Raw genomic sequence first — 19818 nt, forward strand, 5'->3', positions numbered from 1 at the left:
ACGACGACGAAGCAGAAACAAAACAAGTCAGAGAAGTGAAAGAGAAGAGCCAAAGCCAAAACGAAAGCCAAAGGCAAAGCGCGAAACTAAAACTGAAATTGTCGCCAAATTAAAAGCTAACAAATTAATTAAAGTTGAGCGAACTTCAAAAAACAAACAAGAAGAAGAAAGAAAGGAGAGACGAAGCGGGGACATCAAGAAGCGAGCAAGAGACCGACACAATACAAATACCTTTACCTCTTTTCAACTGCTTACAACAAAAAAAGGAACACAACACTTACACCTACACACACGTACACGCACATACACACACTCACACACACACACACACACCCACACACACACACACATATATATATACCGGGACATACTCAACACATGCACACGCACAACACTAAGAAATTTTATCATTGAGCAAAACTGAAAAGAAGAGAAGAAAAACCAAACTGCACAGCATCAATTGGTGACAACAATTTCGCCATCGCTCGTCTGTGTGTGCGTGCGTGCGTGTGTGTGTGCGCGTGTGTGTGTTTGTGTGTGTGTGTGAGTGGGTGAGTGTATTAGTGTGTGTATATATGTCAGTGTCTGTTTATACATGAGAGCTAAAACATTCCACCACAACCACCACCAAATACCAACAACCACCACCACCACCACCAACACAAACACCACCAGCCGCACAACAGCCGCCGCCATAACTCACAAGTCCAGAATCGGTAAGTTATTCACATTTACTATATACATACGTATGTATGTAGAATGTACATTCATTAAACGTACATATATTTACCCTAATCTATGACAAATTTGTCTAACATTTGCCTAATAGTTGGCCAACTAACGCTCAAAACATTAAGAGGATAAATAAAACAATAGAATGTTAGTAGAACTGCACAACCAACAAACCAATTTGCCTTTCAGCTTAAAAATATTAAGACATCACTTGGGCTCAAAGGCGATGCGATTAGTCAAAGAAAAGTGCAATTAGTCGATCAATTAAATAATTAATCTGTTCCAAATATCAGTATCAATAACACCTGCTAAAAGGCACAAGAAATCTATATACCACAAGGCACTTATTGGTTAGGAGTGTATTCTTGGTTAGGAAACATTTTATTCCTTGGAGTATTCAGAATATCGTCTGAGAAGAATTTTTAGAAATTCAAATTTTTCTTGAGTCATTGTGATATTTTCATTTGAGGCAAACTTCCACCTTTAAACTCGTTTGCCTTGAAACTACTTTTTTTGAACCGACGGCAAAGATACTATACAACTCGTAACTCTAAGCCCATTTCAATGAAAGAGAGCGCCTTCGACGCAGAATAGCCACAGTTCTGTGGCCAGTAGGCATTGGAGGCCGCGAACTATTTAAACAGCACTCCTATCGAGGAGAAGTTTTATTTTTTTAACTTCAATTTGCTCTTAAGTAAAAAAACATAATTCCATTAACTCTTTCCGTTTTTTGTTTCAAAGGGTGAGCCAATTGCATCCATAGCTATTTAAAAGGACCAACAAACCGATTTTGCTAAGGACAAACTGCAAACTTCTTAAACGTTGAAGTTGAGAATCATAAGTCACTAAAAAACACACTATTTAAAGTAGAGACGAACTTTGTTCAGCAATTGTTTTGAATAACAGATATTTATTATTTTACGGGTTTTAACCTTATGTAAAGTTTACTCCTTAAACCTTGAAGCTTGTTCGTTCGAAAGTAATATTTGAACGTAAAGCGTATACTTGTTATTATTTCAAAATGAATAAAAATAAATAAAAATTGTAAAAAGAACCTCTGTACAATAATATAAAATTATAAGACAGTTTAGTTTCAAATATGCAATATCATATCACTCGGCAGACGAATGGCAACAATGAATGAAAAATTATATTGTAAATATTACGTATACGCCCTGTTAGATCTGCTAACTAAATATTCGAAATCCTGTATACTCTATTTCATTCCCGACACCATTTGGAGTTTTTCAACAGGAATTTGTTTGATAGGTTTATTTTGGTTCCTCTAGTTGAAAAGAAATGATTATTTTCATACATGATTAAAAGAAGACTCGAAAATGATTCCTGCAAATACGATTTTTTTTAAAGTAAGCCGAAAACCAAATGCAAGGCTAAAGAGTGTAAAAGAAGTTAAACTTGATTAAAGCAACTTATCAAGATAAGTCGTTGCTAGGGCTTTTTACGATATAGAAGATGATTTTAAATTATATTCGTATATGAACAGAAATGTTATCAATTGCAGAATGGATTGTTGTTTTTTTCCCCTTTTTTTGTACACTATCTTTCTGTTTGTAAACTCGTAATGGTTTATTTTTCTATCGATTTCAAAGCTGGGCTTCTTGTCGGAGTAATAATCAATTAATTGCTATTGTGCGCATGCCATAAAGTGCATTCAAATCGCTGTTAATGACACAATGACGTTGTTTAATATACATACACGTATGCATGTGTGTGTATGTGTATGTATATCTATATATGTATAGGTGTACACCTCTATACAAACAATTGATTGATTGACTGATTCAATTATGGGCCAATCTGAATGCATATCATTCGAATATGAATGTCAATAAGGATCGCATTGAGAGTGAAAGGCGAGTGTAAAACACAGAGGTCCTTCCAATTGCCATCTGCATTCATTTTAATGCTTTCAGGCCAAAGAGTCAATCGATTGATGACCCCCTCCCGCCAACGACGCCAACGACGCTAACGAGCCAACGAGCCAACGAACCATCGGATGTGAACATGCAAATTGCCCGATGGCTGGGTCAGCAGATGAAAAGTGCAATGCTATTGGCTAGGCAAAACGAGGCATGCGAACCACATAATGGCCAAAGGCCATCTCTCTCTCTCTCTCTTTCTCACTCACTGAACTAAATTGAAAACTGCCAGCTGATTGTGATTGTGAGAGGAAAAAAACAAACTTGATAAAATAAAGCCTTTATCAAGTGTTTACCCATAAGCCATACTATTAAATTAATAAATATTGAAAAGCCAATTGAATATATTACCTACTAAAGCAATTGTAATTCCCATTGATACAATTTTGCAAGGATATTGAGTCTTAGTTCTTAAACGAAAGCTTAAACAATAAAAAAAAGACAAGATGAAAACGACCAATATTATATAGTTGTTTGGATTAGCATCGCAAAAGACAGAACTTACACAAGTGTGAAGCACTTCTGGGATTGCGGGAGTGGCGGGTGGGTGGGGTATTGCTGCTCCAAAAGAAAACAAGAAAAAAACAAAACAACAAAACAACAAAAAGAAAAAAGAATAAGAAGACAACAGGGCCATTTCATCTCGCTTTCGTTACATTCTCTCGGTGTATTGGCGGAGCATCTTCGCCTCTTGTTTGCCTGTCCTGTTCTGTCATGGCCATGCCAACCGATTAACTCTATATACTTACATACAAACATATATCAGTCTGTCGGCATTATTCTGTTTCAATCGAGTCCACTGATGACCGACAATTTAATATTAATATGCGGAAAGACAAACACCAACAGCAGCAATTATTTACTTTCACTCAATTTTATACATTTTAGCACTTGTATATATAAAAGTATGAATACACTTAAACTAATACATATATAGTTGGGCATTTCAACATTCAAATTGAATTTCATTAAATAAATTACCTTAAATGTAATTGAGGCAAAGTAAACAGTGTAGTGTGCAGAATTCTATAATGTTAAAAATATAAATTCAATTTAATAAAATGGAAAATTCATTCATTATTTAAATAAATGTTAAACGAAGGCTTATTTTAGAACATCATTATTTTCATAAAATATTTGAACTTATGTATATCTAAACAAACTCTGTTTTAAGCGGGGAAAAATTAATAAAAAGATGACAAATTACAAAAAGAAGCGGAAATCAAAATCGTTTTTTATTTTCATACATATAATGTTATTTTAAATCATTTTACTGTTTAAGGAATTCCCATAATCTCATCTAAAATTAAATCGGCCTGAGACTTCTCGTACGACAAATTTTTACCTATTATTCTGATCCAATAAATCAGTTAAAATGTTTTGATTCATAAAAAAATCATTACTTTATGCGTGCTCAGGTTAATCTTATTCTTAACTTAGATTTCAAAGGGCTAACCTGGCTAAAAACTTTATCTGTTTCTGCATTTGGCAACGACAGAACTTCAAGGGCAATTATGGACAGTTCTAGATACTGACTGTTACCTCCCGAATCTTCATGATTATATACTTTAAATACAGTGATTACCGTTCATACATATTGGACTTTCTGTAAATATATAGACAGATAAACACATTCATCAGTCATCAGGCTCAGTCAAGGTATCCTGTATTGTAAAGAAAACTCAATTATTAGGCTTTTCAGCTATGTATGTGTGATGAATTCTAGGATACTATGAGTTATATGGCACATAAAGCCGATGGACTTGTATATGTAAACTTGGTTGGTTCCTTAGGGCTGACGAGTTATACATATGTGTTAATATAAAGCGTTTGCTTATGTGTTCACTTGGGCGCAGTTTGATATGATTTCAGAAGATAGAAGGCACTGCATGTATTTCACTCAAAGTAGAATAATCCAATACTCAGAGATGTTAATTAAAACATGACTTGAACGAGTTCAACGAGTACCCGTTTACGTTTTATATGGCAATTACACAAGGTATATATTTTATTGTTGTTTCAAGAAAAAATCCATAATAAATACATAAATGTAGTTAAGTGCTTTCAGTACACAGAAGTTGGAGACTGTAATGCACACTAAATTGTTTATTGAAAAAGGAAGAACGAAACAAAAAAAAAAAAAAAACAACAAAAGAAAGTAAAGGACGAGATTTTCATAATTAAATTAAAAAACCTTTTTCAATTTACTGGAAAAGCGGGCAGACTATTTGCACAATTTGCTGCTGACAGGATGCTGTAAACGATGATGATGATGATGATGATGATGATGATGATGATGATGCTGGTTATTATGGAGGCGATATGAAATACTGTTGCGCCAAAGTGTTATTATTGATTGCAATTTAAATGTGGGCATACGCACACGCACACACAAATACAAAGAGAGACACACTTTCTTACTCACAAATAAAATGTCAATCGAACATGACAATGCTACTGCGTGGGAGTGTAAAATACGAGGCAAGTCTAAACAGTTATGCAATAACAAGGGATGAGGTGGCTCTGAGTCATTTTAAGATCATTCATTAGCAGTCTTTGCTAAACATTTTAATGCCAATACTAGTTGGGAATTACAAGTAGATGAATTGGAAAGACAAAAGTATAGCGTGCAACTTTTTAATTCGTTACAAATTAAAATCAATATTATGGAAACTCTTTTTAGAATATTCAATACAAACAAAACTTTTCTCCACAAGCCCATGATCAAAACGGAGCATAGCTCTAACGCTAAAAAAGGTCCCAATTCTGTAGCGCATCTCAACTTATAAGCCCGCTAAGCAACTAATGAAATATCCAATAATGGATACACGGAACTGATAAAACATCAGATGAATTCCAATAGACATTGATGATTCCATACCGTTTTAGAGTTTATAAAAAGCAACCAAACACACATGAATATAAAGAATTTCTAAAGGGAATTTCGAATAGTTGACTTGTGTAACAAAATAGGACCCTTTGCAATAGTTTAGATCCAAATTAACTATCCTAGAGTTGATGTACATAGATATCCAAGTAAAATAATATCTAGCTAGATTGTTAACCATAAAATTATATCAGGAATTCCATCTGCAAAACGCTTAGATTACATTTATGTCAATCGACTTAATCTGTCATCATCTGATCAATCAAATATAATTCAGTCCACCCTCGTTTGTACAAGCGTGGGCGTTGTGTGGTTGGTGGGTGTTTAAGCCCATGGGTGGGCATGCATACAACGCACCTTTTCTGTGTTGCTTTGTTTTGTTTTGCCTTTTGGTTTTTTCTCTGCTTTTTTTTGTAGTTTTGTGCTGACAGTAACAAATAAACAGTTAATGCAGGCAGCGATGTTAAAAATAGCTTTCAATGTGTAGTCTTTGTGTGAGCATTAAATACACACACACACACACACACATATGAATATTGGACGTCTAATCAGCGTTGCAGTTGCAGGCATTGTTGCTTTTATTGTGGTGCATTTAATTGACTTTTCATGTGAAATTGAATTTCTTTGCAATTGTTGTGGTGGTTTTTGTTGTTGTTGCCTCCTCTCTGACATTTCGATTGCAAATTTTTTTAAAATATTTCTTGTAATTTGTTTTTTCTTTTCGTTTATGTATGTGTGCGTTTGTGTGTATGTACGTGTCAGTTTTTATGGCCTAAAGCAATTATTTATATTTCTGTAAATTTTAGTGCAAATATATACCTTTATTCAAATATTTAATCTAAATATTATTTAATGTACATAGTTTGATTTCCATCCGGAGGGTATTTTTAAATGTTTTGGTTAGAATTTCGGGTTCATTTGAAATATATGGTGTGATATATATATAAAATTGTAGACAGAAAATATATGAACAATAATATGAACGAATATGAATGAATAATATGAACAATTTTTTGACGAATTTCATTTGCATTTCAAATGATAATTAATATTTTGGAAAATTTTTTAGCAAAAAAACTTTTATACCATTTTAAAATATGGTTGATTAAAATTAAACTTAAATGTAACTTTTGAAAATCTATAATGCTGTAAATGTTTAACCAACTTTTCACGTTTTTGTAAAGTTCTTTGCAATTTAGATATAAAACCCCTTACTAAGATATAAAAATATCTCCCTTGTGGAAATACTAAAATAAATTTATGATACTAAGAGTTTCGTTGCAAAATTTTCGATCTAAGATGGTCTTCTTAATGTCGATTCACCATATTCAACGGCTTGATTTCTTTTTGACAAATATAATAAAAAAATGAAAACTCAGCTAATAGAGTCGTATTTAAAGTTATTTGCATACTTCAAATTCAAAATTTGAATTAAATATTATTTAGAAACAAAAAAACGGTCACAAAACTTTAGTACGATTGAAACAGAAGAGGGAATAAAAACAGAGAAATGTAAAATGGTCCACACCCTGTCCTCTATGGCAATCGTTCTTTCTCTTTCTAACATTTTATAAACCTTTCATTTGCTTTTTTAATTCTTTTGCACTCTATCTCATCCTCTCTCTCTCTCTCTCTCACTTTCTTATTGTGTGTGTGTGTGTGTGTGTGTCTCTCTCTCCCTTTCTGTTTTTCTGTGGTTCTTTCGCTTTCTGTTTGCAGCAGTTCAAGGCTGTTTTAGGCAAGGTCAACTGCACAAACACAAAGGTGCAGGCGGCTGCAGCCACACAAAAGCAAAGGGGAAAAAAATGTATATAGGTGAGTGAAAGTCACAGCAACACTTTTGCTCGTGTTTATGTTCAGCCTTGCTCCCTGCATTAATTGTTTAAATAAACCTCAATTCAATCCGCATGACCCAAAAAAGTATGCTATGAAATGTTAATGCTTCGTTAAAGGTGCATTATTTAATTGATTTACTCAATTTCCAACTGCATCTATAAAATAAATAATCAATTTGATAATAACCTTTCCCCACTAAAGTCAAATGAAACTTTATTCATGTAAACACATGCCGTATACGTAATGTATGAAAAAAATTTGGTCATTTATAAGAACTATAAGAAGTTGATGTGGAACACTCGATATTTAGTATAAATATTTTTTAGAAGTGATTTTAGTGAGCTAGTTAAAATGTTCCTTAGTGAGTTCAGTAGTCGGTTTTTGTGTTCTCTGAACATTTTTCCCCTTTTGATTACTTCCGACGATTATTTCTTCATTTCTCACACAGTGCTTCTTTTTGTCTTAAGATAATTCGAAAAATTAAATAATGTATGATAATTCGAAAAATTAAATAATGTAGAAAATTAAATAATGTATGAAAGAGCGAAACCTTTAATCAAATGGTAGACAAAAGTCATTTATTTGAGCCAAGTAAAACACTCGAGCTAACTTAAACAAATTTTATTGATATAATATCATTAAGAATGTTTGATTCATTTCATTTGTTTTTCTTTTTTGTCATTTTGAATTATTTGTTTCAAGATTTCTTAAAATAAAAAAAAGGATTTACATACCTTTATGTATGTCTCTTCATATCGCAACTCATATTCTGTTCCTGTTAGGACTACCCATTTAGAGGGATAGAGTAAGCGAAAGGGAAACAAATAGAACAGGAAGCACTCGAAAAGTTATTAAAATTTTGAAAACGTTGCAAATGCAGAAAAAGTTACGACGTCACAGAATTCACTTAGACGTCCACATCCTGCACACACACACGCACCCACATACACACACTCACACATGCATATAAGGAATCTGCAGACCACAAGCCGTTGCCGTATACTCGTATGTGGACAGCTGCTGTTGCTTTGTCGCCCTCCTGCACCAAATGACCTCCTTGCCTAGTCCACACTAATTACAATGCCTAAGACATCAAGAGACAGTTGGCCACGGGGGCGTGAAAGAGAGAGGCAGCCATAAGAGCAACATCAGCAACAACAACAACAACAATAAATACTTGAGCTTTGCACAGGGCAAAAAGGGCGAGTACCAGGAAAAAGAGATGAAGCAAAAGCACTGAATGCACAACTGTGTGTTTGTGTGCGAGTGTTGGCCGTTTGTAGGTATTTTCTATTTTGTACAAAAAGTGCATCGTTCAAAGCCCACTTTCGTACACAACACGCCCACACACACACACACACTCGCACACGCACACGCACACTAAGTACTATAAGTTTTTCTTTAGGATGGACATTTTATTTTATAATTTGCATAAACATGACTTGTAAATGCCCTATACCTATACATATACATATATACCATATCCTGTTGAAATCGGTATTTAATTTATTTGAGGTTATGTTGTATATTCCTAAATTGAAAGACGTTTCTCGGCTAAAGTCGATAAATTAGTTCAGATAAATCATGGATAACAATACACTAATTTGAAATACAATAAAAAAGGATTTTAAAGAAATCATGAATAAGTTTAATTTTAAAATAAAATATTAACATATATTTTGATATTTATTAAGGACTTTGTCAAGCATAAAATTTAAATATTATTGAATTTTGAGCCTCAAACAAAATAAATAAAAAATAAAGCAAATCAATAAATTCTTGGAAATGTTTTGCAAAGGAAATAAAGGGAATAAAAGAAACAGAAGATATTATTATGCTCACACACACACACACAAACAAATAAATATACACACTCATACAGAGAGAGAAAGAGAGAGACAGAGAGATTAATGTATAGAAAGAGACAGAAAGGGCAGGGAGAACCACACATCGCATGTATTTCATGAATGAATTTTCCAAGCTGCTGATTTTAGTTTTTTTTTCTTGTGTTTGTTGTTCTTTTTTTATCTGTAGTTTTTTTTTTTTGCTTTTATTTTCACAAAAAATCATAATACCCGGAAAGTATGCTACGAAAAAGTTTACAGCTGCAACAAATTTTTGTCGATTTTCTTATGAATGCAATATTCCGATTTTTTTGAATCTTAATCAACCTCCTCTGTCCTGTGTAACAATAGAAAATCCCAGAACGAGAGAACGCAAAGAATGAGAAAGATAGATAAAAGGTTAGAAAGGGATGGTGGGAGGTAGCTAAATTTTTAGTTAGCTGTCATCCAAGGCATTTCATTTTACCTTGGACTTGAAAAAGCAGAATTCACATCTCTTCCGATGAACAATGAGTGGCTCAGTTCGTATCTCAAGCTTCCACACAAGCTTAAGGTTTTGAGTTTGAGAAAATTGCAGAGGAATAGAAAAACAATATGGAAATCCTCTCTTAACAGCCAGTGACAGCCAGGCTTCAAAGAGTCTTGGATTTAGTCTTGGTCTTAATTCCTTAAGATTAAATTCTTTTAAAGTTCTTCACAATACTTTACACATATGGAATATATATATGTATATATATATATTTATAAATAAATAGGCTGGTATATATTGCATAGATTTATTTTCTTATTGACCTCATTGGGTTTTCCATTTAGTTTTGGCTTACGATTCGGTTTAGTCACTGAAATTTTTCAGTACGTTTCATCAAGTTGGCTTAGAAAATTGCCTTCAGCGTGTGTTTTATGTCTCATCACCCCAAACCCAAACCCTACCCTACCCACCCACGACCCACACACACACACACACACACACACACACGCACACATACGAAAAAAAGAAGAAAATAAATAAATATGTATTAAATTTTTCTCTATTTGCGCTTTTCGTCGTCGTCCTCATCGGGGCTTCCTTTTCTTGCGCACAGTGCGCACAATTTATCTAATGGAGGCCACAGTCCGCCATTGCCAAATCTAGGAATAGAGAAAGAGTGATAGACGGAGAGAAAAGGAGAGAGAGAGAGAGACTCAGAGAGGTAAAGTGACAGGCTACAAGAAAAAGAAGAAGAAGAAGAAAGAAAGAAAAGCAAAAGAAACGTCCATAAAGTCAGACAGAGAGAAAAAGCAACAGACAAAGAAAGAGACCAAGAGACATAGAAAGTGCGAGAAGGAACGAGAAAGTGACAGCCTAGCAGAACCAGAAAACATACAAAGTCAGCGTCGTCAAAAAAGAAAAACTTATATAAAAAAAAGAAGAAAAACAGCCAAAAAAGCAACAACCAAGAAAAAAGCAACCATAACATAAAAATACACACACACACACACACACACCCATACATACACATATCCATAAACTCAGACAAGGCAGCAAATTGAAAAACACTTTTCCGCATGGGTGCACAAAATACAAAAAAAAAAAAAAAAGAAACAACCAAATTAGGAAAAGAAAAGCAAAGCGACGAAACAAAAAAAAAAAGAAAGAATAAAACTAAACCAAACTCCAATCGAATCGAAACAAAAAGCAAAGTCGTCTCTTTTTTTCGCTACATGCGTTCCCCCGTTTGCGTATACGCAATATTTTCAATTGTTAACACAGACTTTTGCTCTCTTCTCAACATTCTTGTTTTTTCTTTTGGTTGTTGCTGGTTTTATTCTTCTGTTTTATTTGTTGGCGGCCACTTTGAGAGAGAAAAAAACAACAAAAAAAAAGAAAAAAAAAAAAAACAATAGCAACAGCTTCTATTGTAAGTTACACGATTATCGCTGGAAGACAATTCTTTAAGAAAGACATATTACAGAAGCAACAAATCTGAAAAATACCAAAAAACTTTTCACAAAAAATTTCAATATTTTTAAATGGACAAGGGAAGCAAAGGAAGAGTAAATACAATTTAAAAGAGAAGTGTTGAAAAAGTATTTACAAGTAGATTGCATGACTTTGTAGGATTTTTTGTAGCCATTTATATTAATTGAAACGCTGAAATCGTAGACAGCTCATCATTAATATCGGATTGTGAATTTACCATATTTTTCGGTGCCGATTGGCTGATTTCCGTTTATAAAGCAAATATCCCATGCGAGTAGTAATCGAAATCAGTGTTGTAAAACGGCATTCAAGTCAAGAAATTTGTAATTTCAAGTTTATTTATTTATTTATCTTATGTCTTTGTTCGCATTAGATAGATGTAAAAATCGAATTCAATGCGATTTAGTTTATGCGCACATGTAAGAAAAATATTTTTAAAATAATATTAAACCAAACAAACACGCACACAGATGTATGAATTTATGTGTACGTGTGCGTATGTTTAACCGAGTGTGTGCATTCGTGGATGGAGTTGGAGAGGGTGTAGGGCAAGAGGGGAGCAACGAGCTGCAAAGTCAAAGTGAAACGCCGTATAAATTATTCATCAATGGCTTGATGATGGCATTAGCTGAGGTGAGGTAGATAGGTAGGCGGAAATGTTACGGGGTTGCGTTGCAAGGGGCTGAATTGGTGCTATATATATATATATATACCTACATATATATATAATATATACATATACAAGCTTTTGGCTCTGTTTGAACTGCAGCTGCTGCCGCTGTTGGGAATTAAATGACGAAATCGGGGGCGACGCTTTTCTACTTTGTGCGTGCGCCTGATGAGCGCTTCACACACACACACACACAGCACCCCTCTGCCCGCCGTGCGCGCAGGTACACACGGCCATTCCACCACACTTCACTTGCGACCTATCTAGTTTATGTAAGTATGTCGCCAGAGAAGGTTGCTTGCGTGCAACTCGATGGCGTTGCTTTTTGCTCTTTTCCACTTCCATATACATCACCTGCCATCACCACAACCACCACCTCCTCCATCACTTTCTCTCTCTCCCTCTCTCTGCTGCTCACTTCTTTTTTATGCAGAAGGCACAGGCAACGGCAAATATGAACAGTCTTTGTGCAACGCAGCATAACTATATGTGTATATTCATATTTGTATACACATACATATGTACCATCTGGCAATTTGAAAATGATCAATTTTCTTTTAGATACCCTATAAATACATAAGTCCACATCAGTGCATACTCTTAAACCTATCTACAGCAATAAATAAGTATGTTTGAATAAACAATTTCTTCAACAAGGAGCAAGTTATATAATTTAAATCAAAATGATAATAATGTGGTCTTAGATGGTCTCACTAGGTTGTTTCTCTTATGTTTAAAGTTGTTTCGAAAATTAAGTTTTTTGGGTTTCCAGCATTTCCAACATTTTTAATATTTCTGGACTAACCAAAATATCTGGGTATGCAAGGAGATCTAGACTTCTAAAAACGTAACAAACATTTTTAAAACTACGTAAATACAAGAAAAAAATTTATTTAAAATTAAAAGATTCCAAGATGACAAAACATTTTCGATGCCAATTTCAAGTCCATTCAGTGGTCGACTATTTTATAAATTGGCGTTTTTTATTAGATTTAGGTAAACTATAGTGTCATAACAATTTGTTTTTGTCTTCATTTAGTTGTGATTCTCAACTGACTTAAGTGTTAAAAACAGTCCTGTACCTGGTGAAGGCAAATACAAACTGATTAAAACGACTAGTCGAAGAAAAAACAAGTAAATCGATGTTACTTAAAGGGTATATTCAAATTTGTTCCATTTTATCTTCTGTGAAGCAAATGATATTTAAAAGAATTAGAAAAGATATTTCAAAGCACCAAATTTGGGCATAAAGTTACTTTGGTGGAGCTCTTGCTTCAGAGTAAATAGATACTCCATTTCTATGGAAATTCCTATTGCCAATTAAACAATATCGACAAGCTGAAAGGTAAGAGGTTGAACTCGTCCTGAATTTGAGAAATATTATTGGTCCTATAAAGGCGTTTGTATGTAAGAGTTTTTGTTGTGAATTTCTTTTAAAGTAAGTCGATTATTTAAGCAACTAATCGGTTAAACACTAAATTCATCGAAAGATATTTTTCCCAACAGATAAATCGTATGTTTAAGCAAAATTATCGATTGTTGCGTATCATATGATTAATAGTGCCATCACTATTTGCACCTGTTTTAATTACTTATCCTAAGTTAGTTTTTGCATGTCTTTTAATAATGTTTATTTGTATTTCACAATCCTCCTGCCTCTTGGATGAGTAGCTAGCTGCATGCTCAGCCATAGCTCTTCGACGTCCCAATCTCGAAATGACAAAAACTTGGATTTGGATGTTAAATCTTATGCTCGGCGCTTTTCCTGAGGCTCAACCTCTGCATTCTGCTTGGAGGGATATGCTTTTGCCGAATTCGTTTGTTAAGTTACCAAGTAGTTGCTGGCTGTCATTGTTTCTTGGCCTTGTCGTAGACATCCATCCAAATCCCTCTCACTTTTATCAGTCTCTAAGCTAACCCCATGTCGCTATCTGGCACTCGCACTCTCACTCTCCATTCGCAGTCTCATTCTCGGGCTTGGTTTTATTTTTATTGTTGAAATACTTTAATCAAAAACTCAAGTAAGCATAAACAAACAACAACAAGAGCGACAACATTGTTGTTGTTGTTGTTGGTAATAATAAGGATAATGTCTGTTGGATGCTGACGTCTTTCTGCCTTTGCTGAGAGGTTGTCAATGACGGAGAAAGTGAGACAGAAGTAAATATAGAGGACAAAACGGGACAGATAGATAGATAGAAAGTAAGAGAGAGAGACAATGATGTTTACAAGGTTTCAGTTTTTGTTCCTCCATCTTCTGCTTCGGCTGGTACGTTGACAAGGCAAACAAAAAAAAAAAAAAAGAAAAAAAAATTATCCACTTAGCTAAAATAAAATCCCAGTGAGCGGAGCACATCCTCATAACTAGAACAAAGGCTAATATCTATGTAAATACAAGTGCACATAGACCGCACACAAACATACACAGAAAGATATTCACAAGCATTTATATACATACATATAAATGCACACATATCAACGTGTGCGTGATTCTCCAGTTCATTGCAAATTTGTATTTTTCCTTTTTGATTCATGGCTTAAAAAATATAAAGAAAATTTCCAAATACATTTTTTGCTACCAAAGTTCTTTGATTTTTGACCCATTCAATCTTTAGCATTATTGAATAAGCCATGGATAGATATAAATGTAAAGTATTTCATTTGATTATGTATCGCCAAAGAGAGCATGATGGACTGCGTCCACGTCTACAGCATCCGGATGATTCGAGTTGAACGCGGCACGCGAACTAGAAGAAGAAATAAATGTTGATTATAGAAATTTAACATTTTTCATTTTACTTCCTTACCCATTGGTCAGAACAAAACGCTTTGCGTAAGGCGATGGCACTAGGACACAATGCATTGGCTTGTTATCAAAATAACGATTATGATAGACGAAAACTGCTTTCTCGGCATCCTTAAGGCACTTATAGAAAACTTCGGCTGTGCCTTGTCGAATCACAGAGGCATCTACTATGGGCCCAATATCAGCAAAAAGCTCTTTGATATCGTGTGAGGTAACATCGCCTGCCAAATTGCTGACCAATACACGAAAGCTTCGTGCCGGAGCTGCTGAAGGTTGTAAATATTGCGCTTGGAAATGATATTTAGCTGCTCCATTCGAACAAAATTCATTGTCATCATCTTGTGACACTTCGAAGAGTTCTTCGGTAACAGAACGAGAAACACTTGATTTTTTCGTACTCTTCGAGACGAGAAGACGCATTCTTTGTTCTTCTATTGAAATTAATAGAATGGAAAGGATACACACAAACGGAAACTAAAAGGGAACCGCTCTCAAAAATTCTCTTACCAGCCTCCAGATGACTCATATCATCATAGTCCACATACAAGTTTTTGACATGTCCGCCCATTGATTTGGCAAAGCGCCGGTTTCTGGTCGTCAATGGTCTCTTGAAAAAGTCATCCCTTAAACCTAAGGATTGAGTCTTTTGTTTTTTATTTTTAGGCTCATCAATCGTTAAGTCGGCTAGCTCCTGATGCAGTCGTTTACGACTGATAATCTCACGGGCATCCGTAATGCGCGACCGCTGTTTCTGCATTATGATCTGACGGGCATCAAAGCCCGGGGGAAACGATGATCTCTTGCCTTCTTGGTGGCTGCGGCGAAACGGAGGTAGAATCTGTTAAACTTCTTAACCTCTACAAAACTTACCCACTCCTTTGCAAATTAGACGGTCTTAGCTGCTGTCTAGATAATTTTTTTTTACGTTGAATAATCTCATCCAAAGACATCTCCAATGCCGAAGAATAGTCGCCATTATTTGCCATCTTTATACGGGGGGAAAAAATTGCGTGAAAAAACTTCCTCCTGGATCGAACTTAACTCGTCAAGAGACAGAGTAAAATAGGCTTGGACACTCGAATGACTAGAATGTGCTGACATTAAAAGCAGAGGTATTTACTTTAGATGACATTTCTGTTTCATTTCTTTTTTTTTTTGCTTGCTTCCGATAAGAGGATTCGATGTTATCGATAGCAAATGTCAGCTGTTCTTTGAATTATACCGAGATCCTACACAACGCATCAATTCTGCGATAATGCCATAGACATAGACTATTCTATCGATGCTTTTCCCAGCTCTAATGCCAGAGTGGTGTGGTGGTAGTTGGGAATAGGATATTTAAAGAATTCATTGTGCCGTTTTAACCATAGACAAAATTCTATAAATATTTATAATTTACCAAACGCAGATGCTTTGGAACCAAATATTTTACCTCAGACACAAAAGTAAGCCCAAAACTCAGCTTTGATTTGGATAAAAAATATATTTCAAAATTCGTAGTATGGCAATACTGCACAAAGTTTCATGATTGAATAGAGGCAATAATATTTAAATCAAGTATCGTAGAAACTGTTATTTTCTTTGAGGAATCTAACAACTGTCAATAAATGATTGCTGCTATCATATGTTCCAAAATAAAAAACCAAAAATTGTACTTGTCTCAAAGGAAATCTAACTTAGCACTTCCCACTAAACTAAACTAAAGGGTTATTGGATACTTTTCTTATTGAATCTATCAAAGCTTTTCCATTGTCGTTTTTGAAACTTTTTGTTTGTTGGACTTCATCTGATCAATCTTGATCTTAATTTTAAAATAATTGGCTTTGCACTTTTTAAGAATTCGTTCGAAAATTCTCCAAAACTGGTGATATTAAATTTAATGTTAATTAAATATGTAGATATGTAGAAAATATGAATATTTATAGAGTAAGTACAAGGCAAAACTTAAACGTATGATAGTAAAGCTTTTCTCTAAGTGTATGTGTGAGTGTGTGTGTGTGTGTGTGTTTGTGTTTGTGTATAAATGAAATTACATTCTTTGTGCAGAAGAATATGAAGAAACGTTCTTTGAAGGCGCATAAGAGTGTAGAAATAAACGCAAATCAAGTGCGGCACTGAGAGCATCTAAGCATCTACACATGTATGGGCATAATTTTTCATTAAGGACATGAAAAATACTTGAAACGTCCTTGATTAAATCATAACGCTGAGAGTGCTTTTGCTAATCATAATCATGTTGTACACAAACAAATCAACGAACGAACCAACACACAAAACACAAACAACAACAAATATGTAGTATGTAGATACATGCATATATACAGTGGCAATGTCAGTGGGCAGAAAATACGAGGATGTGCCAAGGAGACAGTAGACCGAGAAAACGAAAGGGAGATATGTACATTGTAAGATAGAGAGAGAGAGAGAGAGAGAGAGAGAGAGAGAGAGAGAGACAGAATGCCAAAGACACACACAGACTCAGACACATGTGCGCACTGAAGTGCCCCATCAGGAGGGGCATCATCATCGTCAAGTGAAAAAGTATCCTGCTGACTTTCAGACAGACCAAACTACGACCATCTCCTGCACCCTTGCACACTGGGCCGAACCTTCATTTGTCAAATATTGGACATATTCATCTGAAACGGACCACCCATATATGACAACAGAGCGTATATGCAATCGGCAAGAGTTTTAAATAAAAAAGCTAAAAACTGAAAGCGAATCGAAATATTTTTTTAAAGTAATAATCGTTATTTAGTTTTTAGTTTTTTTTCCTGTTTCGTTTTTCCACATTGTTGTCGAGCTTCCCGTTCTTTTCTATCGAGTGAATCAATCGAGTGTCAATCGTTTTCGAAGCTAAGTTCGAAACCTTTAAGTTTTGCCTACTAAGTCAGCTTACAGGGTTGCCAAGGTCTATAATATTTTAGGCATAAATTAGTTTTTAATTGCAAATCCTGACAAAAATAACTCGGGTTTCATTTGCGAATGGTTTTCAAACTAATTTGATTGAATTTTTTATGAATTTTTGAATTTTAAACAAATTTCACATCGATGTTGTTTATCGTTTATTATCAACCATCAAAAGTGGCATAAACATTTTAAAGTCTTTTAGTCTCTCTTTTTGAACAATACAAATTACAAATACAATGCATTTTCCAATTTTTCTTTTATTATCCAGGTGAATCATTTTACATACATTGTACATATATGGACAATCCGTTAATCTATTGAGCTAAAAGTATGCCATCTATTTGATAATTCGTCCCAGTGTGCCTTGTAGTTTTTTCAGCTCTTCCTTCCCTTCCTCATATGTCACCAATTCAACTTGAAAATGTAAAAGGAAATTGCGACCTTAGAAATCGTTTCCGTCTGCAAATTAATTGCAAAAAAAAAAAAAACAGAACAGGGAGGAAACCAAACCAAAACGAAGAAGCAAAAGGGACCTTAAACTGCACTTCACAAATTCCTTCAGCTAATTAATATTTATGCTCTTATGTCTTGTCATCTTATTTTACAGGAACAACTACATGGACCATGGCAAGGTTCCAGTGCCAGGATCTGCTCTTCCTGCTCCGTCGCCCGTTCCACAATCGCAGGTCCCCCATCAAGCAGCAATAAAGAAAATTTCCTTTACTATAACTACAACTGCAATAAGCAAATCAAATTCTGAACAACAAGTGTTCAGATTGAGCCAGAGGCGGATACTTCCAATTCCATTACATTTGAAAGGACATTGAATGCGAATGGAATAGATGAGAGCTAACGCCTTACAGGCGACTAGAAACGTTAAAACAAAATGAAACATTGTAAGTGGTAAAGGTGAGCCAAAATAAAAATGTTATCGATCTATCTGATTGATACCGACTACACTTTGCTGAAGTATGATTAGTCGAATGATCGATTTAAATTAAAGCCATTAAATATATCGACTGATTTTGAATACACTAACCAGCCGAACAAGTTAAGTTTCACCTTAAAAGTTATCCTTTTTTCTTTCCTTTTAATCGCAGCAAATATTTCCATACAGAAGGATATGATGGAATTTGGCTAAATAAAGAAAAAAGTCTAAAAATAAATCAAAATAAAAAACAGGCCAACATTTAATACCAGAGAAGAGCAACGAAAATAACAAATAAAGAACCCAGTTTTTTACATAAAAATAAATAACAAGTGTCAAGAACAAGAGAATATTTAAATTTTAAGAAGCGTTTCCCAGAAACCAAAATTTAAACAGCAACAACAAAAAGTTGGGCGAAAACAAAAGAGTATAAAAACCGAAAATCAAAAAGAAAAAAAGGAGTGCCATATTAGAGAAGGAGAAGGACCACGACGACGACGGCGTGGCCATGGAGCCACCCGGCGGATTGCCGCCCGAACGGGATCGTCAATTGGTCCTTGCCAACAATTCGACGGCCTTAGTGCCTGTCCCAATTGCAAATCAACTTGCAATTGTGCCAGCATCACAGCAGCAGCAACACCAATCGGTCCGCCTACCACAGTGCATTAAGCCGACAACCCTAAGTCTCCAGCCTCAGGCAGCAACGTCGGGTACGGTAGCAGCCGCCTCCTCCGTACATCAGCAGCAATTATCCCCTTCGGCAGCAGCTGCAGCAGCAGCGGCTGCAGGTAACAATAATCCGGCCACTAGCAGTGGCAGCGGTAATGCCAATTCCGGCACTAGTCCAGCCTTGGCCTCCACTGCCACCGCCATTTCGGCGACCACACAGGCGGCCACAGCATTTAGCGGCAGTTCGGTTGGCCATCATCATCTGCAACATCATCATCCGCACCATCCGGCACAGCAGCAGCAGTCGACGGCATCGACAACTGCTCCGACCCATCATCACCCGCAGCAACATCCTCCTCATCATCATCACCATGGTTCCGTTTCGGGCACAGGTGCCGCACTCCTGGGCTCAACTGGCTCTGGTGGTGGCAGCCAACAGCAGCAACAACAAACCATCGAGAAGCTTTCAAGGCCCATGGCCTTTGATAAGGTGAGTGAAAACAATAAGTGGTTTCTATATGCTTACCTTAGGAATAAAACAGAGCAAAATTGTTAAGCATATTGTTAGTGATTTTCACTTATAATTCCCAACTGGTTTAGCCCTGTCGTTGTAATACCTTTCTGGTTATGCAG

The 19818-nt window shown here is 35.4% G+C and overlaps 2 protein-coding genes across 5 annotated transcripts in view; one reads left to right on the forward strand and one right to left on the reverse strand.

Annotated features, from left to right (window-relative positions):
* The first annotated feature begins 544 nt into the window (after nucleotides 1-544).
* The window catches only part of LOC6648760, a 31180-nt gene continuing 11906 nt past the window's right edge, over nucleotides 545-19818 (forward strand). For 2 of the 3 annotated variants that reach the window (XM_002071801.4, XM_023179159.2), the window contains exons 1-3: nucleotides 545-716; nucleotides 18196-18484; nucleotides 18689-19675. In XM_002071801.4, the coding sequence (XP_002071837.2) occupies nucleotides 19025-19675 (651 nt within the window). In that variant the 5' untranslated portion in view covers nucleotides 545-716; nucleotides 18196-18484; nucleotides 18689-19024. Of the gene's footprint in view, nucleotides 717-18195; nucleotides 18498-18688; nucleotides 19676-19818 lie in introns of all 3 variants that reach the window. The other variant, XM_047011454.1, reaches the window with a different exon arrangement.
* On the reverse strand, nucleotides 14303-15805 carry LOC6648733. Of its 2 annotated transcripts, none has more exons than XM_023179272.2 (4): nucleotides 15546-15805; nucleotides 15183-15490; nucleotides 14677-15103; nucleotides 14303-14616 (listed from the first exon to the last, which is right to left on the reverse strand). In XM_023179272.2, exons 1-4 carry the CDS (start codon nucleotides 15659-15661, stop codon nucleotides 14535-14537), a joined length of 933 nt encoding a protein of 310 aa, XP_023035040.1. In that variant the 5' UTR covers nucleotides 15662-15805; the 3' UTR covers nucleotides 14303-14534. The 2 variants fall into 2 exon arrangements, with proteins under 2 accessions (XP_023035040.1, XP_023035039.1); XM_023179271.2 differs by having other exon boundaries at nucleotides 14677-15106; nucleotides 15546-15803.

Source organism: Drosophila willistoni, assembly GCF_018902025.1.
Source record: "Drosophila willistoni isolate 14030-0811.24 chromosome XL unlocalized genomic scaffold, UCI_dwil_1.1 Seg141, whole genome shotgun sequence".
NCBI classification, from domain to species: Eukaryota; Metazoa; Arthropoda; class Insecta; order Diptera; family Drosophilidae; genus Drosophila; species Drosophila willistoni.

Bases quoted from the DNA above. Each gene is read 5' to 3' on its own strand.
- LOC6648733 (XM_023179271.2), bottom strand. From the start codon at position 15,661: ATGGCAAATAATGGCGACTATTCTTCGGCATTGGAGATGTCTTTGGAT. The intron at 15,491-15,545 runs GTAAGTTTTGTA...GTTTCGCCGCAG, and splicing joins TCTAATTTGCAAAGGAGTGG to CCACCAAGAAGGCAAGAGAT. The intron at 14,617-14,676 runs GTAAGGAAGTAA...TTCTTCTTCTAG, and splicing joins CGTTTTGTTCTGACCAATGG to TTCGCGTGCCGCGTTCAACT.